Source organism: Haematobia irritans, chromosome 2 (assembly GCF_050003625.1).
Source record: "Haematobia irritans isolate KBUSLIRL chromosome 2, ASM5000362v1, whole genome shotgun sequence".
In the NCBI taxonomy this organism is placed as follows: Eukaryota; Metazoa; Arthropoda; class Insecta; order Diptera; family Muscidae; genus Haematobia; species Haematobia irritans.
Genome location: NC_134398.1, coordinates 155366182 through 155372273, shown reverse-complemented (window position 1 = coordinate 155372273; position 6092 = coordinate 155366182). Strand labels below are relative to the sequence as shown.

Here is a 6092-nt window from a genome sequence, read left to right as displayed (position 1 = left end):
AAATTTTTTCAAAATTTTATTTCTATAGAAAATTTTTTCAAAATTTTATTTCTATAGAAAATTTTGTCAACATTTTATTCCTATAGAAAATGTTGTCAACATTTTATTCCTATAGAAAATGTTGTCAAAAATTTATTCCTATAGAAAATTTTGTCAAAATTTTATTTGTATAGAAAATTTTGGCAAAATTTTATTTATATAGAAAATTTTGTCATAATTTTATTTCTATAGAAAATTTTGTCAACATTTTATTTCTTTAGAAAAGTTTGTCAAAATTTTATTTCTATAGAAAATGTCAACATCAACAATTTTGTCAAAATTTTATTTCTATAGAAAATGTTGTCAAAATTTTATTTCTATAGAAAATTTTGTCAAAATTTTATTTCTATAGAAAATGTTGTCAAAATTTTATTTCTATAGAAAATTTTGTCAAAATTTTATTTCTATAGAAAATTTAGTCAAAATTTTTATTTCTATAGAAAATTTTTTCAAAATTTCTATAGAAAATTTTTTTCAAAATTTTATTTCTATAGAAAATTTTTTCAAAATTTTATTTCTATAGAAAATTTTGTCAACATTTTATTCCTATAGAAAATTTTGTCATAATTTTATTTCTATAGAACATTTTGTCAAAATTTCATTCCTATAGAAAATTTTGTCAAAATCTTATTTCTATAGAAAAATTTTGTGAAAATTTTATTCCTGTTGAAAATTTTGTCAAAATTTTATTTCTATATCTATAGAAAATTTTGTCATAATTTTATTTCTATAGAAAATTTTGTCAAAATTTCATTCCTATAGAAAATTTTGTCAAAATCTTATTTCTATAGAAAAATTTGTCAAAATTTTAGTCCATAGAAAAATTTTGTCAAAATTTTATTTCTATGGAAAATTTTATCAAAATTTTATTTCTATAGAAAATTTTTTCAAAATTTTATTTCTGTAGAAAATTTTGTGAAAATTTTCTTTCTATAGAAAATTTTGTCAAAATTTCATTTCTATAGAAAATTTTGTCAAAATTTCATTTCTATAGATAATTCTGTCAAAATTTCATGTCTATAGAAAATTTTGTCAAAATTTTATTTCTATAGAGAATTTTGGTAAAATTTTATTTCTATAGAAAATTTTTTTCAAAATTTCATTTCTATAGAAAATTTTTTCAAAATTTTATTTCTATAGAAAATTTTGTCAAAATTTTATTTGTATAGAACATTGTGTCAAAATTTTATTTCATTAGAAAATTTTGTCAAAATTTTATTTCTATAGAAAATTTTGTCATAATTTTATTTCTATAGAAAATTTTGTCAACATTTTATTTTTATAGAAAATTTTGTCATAATTTTATTTCTATAGAAAATTTTGTCAACATTTTATTTTTATAGAAAATTTTGTAACATTTTATTTCTTTAGAAAAGTTTGTCAAAATTTTATTTCTATAGAAAATGTCAACATCAACAATTATCAATTGGAAAATTTTTTTCAAAATTTTATTTCTATAGAAAATTTTGTCAAAATTTCATTTCTATAGAAAATTTTGTCAAAATTTCATTTCTATAGAAAATTTTGTTAAAATGTTATTTCTACAGAAAATTTTGTCAACATTTTACTTCTGCAAAAAAATTAGAGACTTTTTTTTGCAAAATCTACCAAAATGGAAGAAAAACTACCATATTTAGTAGAATTCTACCAACTGTGGCAACCGTGATCACAATGGAATAGTCAATGTGAGCCTGAAATAAGAGGCTGTCACTATCACTAATCTAACCATCAGTAAATACCCTGCTCAGAGAATGAAGCCGCCGAGTCGCGCCGCCGATTTTAGCCGTCGCCGACCCGTTTTTAGCAGTCGACGCCGCCGCCGAATATGTCGACTCATCTCGACTCAAATTTAGCCGCCAATTAATCTAAAATATTGATTTATATCAGAAAAATTTAATAATATTTGTTATAGTTTCTGCCAAAATTTTTTTAACTTTCCACTTGCAATCAATTAGTATCAAGTTGCTAAAGGGTGATTCTTTTGAGGTTAGGATTTTCATGCATTAGTATTTGACAGATCACGTGGGATTTCAGACATGGTGTCAAAGAGGAAGATGCTCAGTATGCTTTGACATTTCATCATGAATAGACTTACGATCTGCCACAACGTCGAATTTTCAGTGAATGGGCCCTAGAAAAGTTGGCAGAAAATCCGCTTTTTTATCGACAAATTTTGTTCAGCGATGAGGCTCATTTCTGGTTAAATGGCTACGTAAATAAGCAAAATTGCCGCATTTGGAGTGAAGAGCAACCAGAAGCCGTTCAAGAACTGCCCATGCATCCCGAAAAATGCACTGTTTGGTGTGGTTTGTACGCTGGTGGAATCATTGGACCGTATTTTTTCAAAGATGCTGTTGGACGCAACGTTACGGTGAATGGCGATCGCTATCGTTCGATGCTAACAAACTTTTTGTTGCCAAAAATGGAAGAACTGAACTTGGTTGACATGTGGTTTCAACAAGATGGCGCTACATGCCACACAGCTCGCGATTCTATGGCCATTTTGAGGGAAAACTTCGGAGAACAATTCATCTCAAGAAATGGACCGGTAAGTTGGCCACCAAGATCATGCGATTTGACGCCTTTAGACTATTTTTTGTGGGGCTACGTCAAGTCTAAAGTCTACAGAAATAAGCCAGCAACTATTCCAGCTTTGGAAGACAACATTTCCGAAGAAATTCGGGCTATTCCGGCCGAAATGCTCGAAAAAGTTGCCCAAAATTGGACTTTCCGAATGGACCACCTAAGACGCAGCCGCGGTCAACATTTAAATGAAATTATCTTCAAAAAGTAAATGTCATGGACCAATCTAACGTTTCAAATAAAGAACCGATGAGATTTTGCAAATTTTATGCGTTTTTTTTTTTAAAAAAGTTATCAAGCTCTTAACAAATCACCCTTTATAATAGTTTTACAAAAATTTAGCTCAAAAATTTGAATGATATGTAAATTTGATTGTAAGATTGGTTGTACAACTAATCTCATTACAATTCGGAAAACTTCAAATTGATTTTATAATAGATAATTTTGCGCCGCCGAACAGACAATTTTTTATCGGCTTAGCCGTCAAGCCGCCGCCGCCGGAGGCAAAAATTCAGTGTTAGCCGCCGCCGACAAAAATGGGTCGGCTTCATTCTCTGACCCTGTTATTATATGAAGAGTATCGTTATTCCCACTATTCAATCGACTAAATTATGGACATTGTAACTGAACTGGAGGTTTTCTACACCAAATTCTGCTTCAAAGAAATTACATAGGTTAATATGTCCTTATTAAATGGCCTATTAACAACTATCGATATAATGGAATTAATAGCCAAGCTAATTTTATCAGTCCAAATTTATTGCTATTTTAACAACCCATTATCAAATTATATTAGTAATCTTATCTTAAGAAAGAAACATACAAAACAAAACATATCAAAAGTATAAAAATAATTTATAATTTCGCTTGGGATGGTAAAATTACGATTTGTTCATCGATTAATTGTTTAAATTCGTTGCTGTCCACATTTACCTCTCTAATCATGTCTACGACTTCTTCAAACGCTTCTGGGGAGTTACTGGGACCTTTGGATAGTAATCCTGGTGTCCGACTTAAACGTGGGGCTGGTTGAGGTGCTAATACACTGCCGTTGTCATCATCAAGCAGCTCAAAAGCCTTTCGACTTTTATTGTGGTCATGCTTCATTACATCTGCCCACTCTAAAATGGGATAGATGCAAGCATCTCTATCCTCAAATATTGTTGACCATTCGGCTTGGGTTTTTTGAAGGAATGAATTTGTGATGAGGGTCTTGCCAGCTTCCTTTTCGGCATCATCCGAGGGAAATTGTGGTAGTTGTGGTAAACCTAGGGTCTTTTTGAATTCATCAAAAAATTGTGGCTCAATGGCACCTACTGACATATATTTCCCATCTTTGGTTTCGTAAGTATCATAAAAATAGTAACCACCATCGAGTACATTGGTACCACGTTCTCCTTGCCATAATGTAGCTACATTCCGGCCCATGAATAGCCAACTTGCAACATATGTAGCTCCATCGACCATAGCAGAGTCAATAACTTGACCACGTCCTGAATGATGGCGCTCCAAAAGAGCCAAACAAATACCCAAAGCACATGTGAGACCACCTGGAAAATTAGTCCATATATTTAGAGAAAATCTTAAGATAAATAAATGCCAACAGAACTGCCTACCTCCAGCAAAATCGGCTAGTAAATTAATGGGTGGTAGAGGCTTCTCATTTTTTCGACCCAGCATTGATAGAACACCTGATATTGCAATGTAATTTATATCATGTCCGGCTCTGGGAGCTAGCCTGCCCTGTTGTCCGAATCCGGTTAATCGAGCATAAATCAATCGTGGATTATCTTTGCACAATACCTCAGGGCCTAAATTCATTTTTTCCATAATGCCTGGCCTAAATGGTTCTAGAACTACATCGTGTATTTTGGCCAGTTTTCGAACTAATTCTTGACCCTTGGATTTTTTCAGATTAACTGCCAATACCCGTTTGCCACGATTAAAAATGTTTAGGGGGTTTTCCGGTGCCTTTTGAAATTGAATATTAAACTATATTAACAATTTCCCAAAAAAAAAACTTTCACTATTTACATACACGATCTATAACTGTGACCTTTGCTCCAAAGTCCGCTAATATTTTACCACAGAATGGGGCTGGTGCGAGTCCAGCGAATTCCAATACTTTTATACCTTTCAATGGCATTGTATGCGTGTACCCTTTCCAGTGTATGCTGGCCTATAACTGACGCATGGTATTTTTGGATTTTCGGTTCAGATTTCTTTATGCACAACCAAAACTCAATCTTATTGTTTATTCCGCCGATAATTTGTTGGCTTGTTTATAGCTTATCATCAGTTCTGGTTTCGTGAATGAGAGTGTATTCATACTCTCCAATGAATAAAAAGATGAACGAACATATGTTCCAACGAACAAAAGTATCAAAACAAATGGAAAGAAATAAGTTTAATACAGAGTCGTCTCCAAGGAGGGATTATTTTTGTTCAAGTTTAACTGCAATGCCAAAGAAACAAAGTGATGTAAGATTAATATACACCCAAAGAAATTTGTTAGTAGACACACCTGAAAAATCTACTAAAAAGGATAGCAGCCACTGTTTGCTTAAACAGGAAATATTGTCATTGCACTATGGGCTAAATCATGATTTTTGCGGTAAAAAATACTTCCCTCCAATATAGCTTCACACAATTGGGTGAATATATTTGTAGTTATAAAAAAGGAATTTAGAAACAAATGTGATAGCTATAAATACCTCAAAAATGTTATTTGTTTTTGAATCCTTCAGCAAAGTTGTAGCTTTTAACTCTTTCGACCCAAAAGTTGCCTAAAGGTGAGTATTAAGTACGAGTTTAGCCGCTAAAATCGCTAAAGTGAAAACTAAATCAGTAAGAAAAATGCATGAAATTATACATATTTGTTGCAAATTTTATTATAACTTGATGGGGAAAAGCCCAAAGCAAATTTTCACAAAGTTTGCATCCCTTAAAATTGATTATTAAAGAAAAGTAATCGTGAAAAAATCATGTTTTTAGCGGCTAAACTCGAACTTAATACCCACCTTAACTGTACTAACTGTTAGCGTTGTTTTTCTCCATAAAGGTGAGTACTAAGTTCGAGTTTTTCCGCTAAAGTGAAAACTAAATCAGTAAAAAAAGGCATAAAAATATACACATTTGTTGCAAATTTTATTATAACTTGATGGGATGGCAATACAAATTTTGTGAAAACTTGCTTTGGGCTATTCCCCATCAAGTTATAATAAAATCTGCAACAAATATGTATAATTTTGTGCCTTTTTTTACTGATTTAGTTTTGACTTTAGTGAAAAAACTCGAACTTAATACCCACCTTAAAACTGTAACGCTATCGAAAACTAAAAGTGTTTTGGTTATCAATTAGCAATTTTTTCATTAGTACGCACGTGCCTCAAGAAAAAATATTTGCGAATTTGGAAAAAGGTTTTTATACGTTTGACATTTTTCAAAAATTACAACAAAAATTGTTGAAA

The 6092-nt window shown here is 31.1% G+C and overlaps 1 protein-coding gene across 1 annotated transcript; it reads right to left on the bottom strand.

Moving 5' to 3' along the window:
- Positions 1–3360: 3360 nt before the first annotated feature.
- On the bottom strand, positions 3361–4911 carry Amacr (Alpha-methylacyl-CoA racemase). The gene is made up of 3 exons (XM_075296693.1): positions 4661–4911; positions 4239–4593; positions 3361–4172 (listed from the first exon to the last, which is right to left on the bottom strand). Exons 1-3 carry the CDS (start codon positions 4766–4768, stop codon positions 3478–3480), a joined length of 1158 nt encoding a protein of 385 aa, XP_075152808.1. The 5' UTR covers positions 4769–4911; the 3' UTR covers positions 3361–3477.
- Positions 4912–6092: the final 1181 nt, after the last annotated feature.

What these genes read in the sequence shown, in the direction of transcription:
- Amacr (XM_075296693.1), bottom strand. Translation starts at nt 4,768, where the DNA reads ATGCCATTGAAAGGTATAAAAGTATTGGAATTCGCTGGACTCGCACCA. An exon ending in AGGTCACAGTTATAGATCGT is followed by an intron (nt 4,594 to 4,660) that starts GTATGTAAATAG and finishes CAATTTCAAAAG; the next exon opens with GCACCGGAAAACCCCCTAAA. An exon ending in ACTAGCCGATTTTGCTGGAG is followed by an intron (nt 4,173 to 4,238) that starts GTAGGCAGTTCT and finishes CTAATTTTCCAG; the next exon opens with GTGGTCTCACATGTGCTTTG.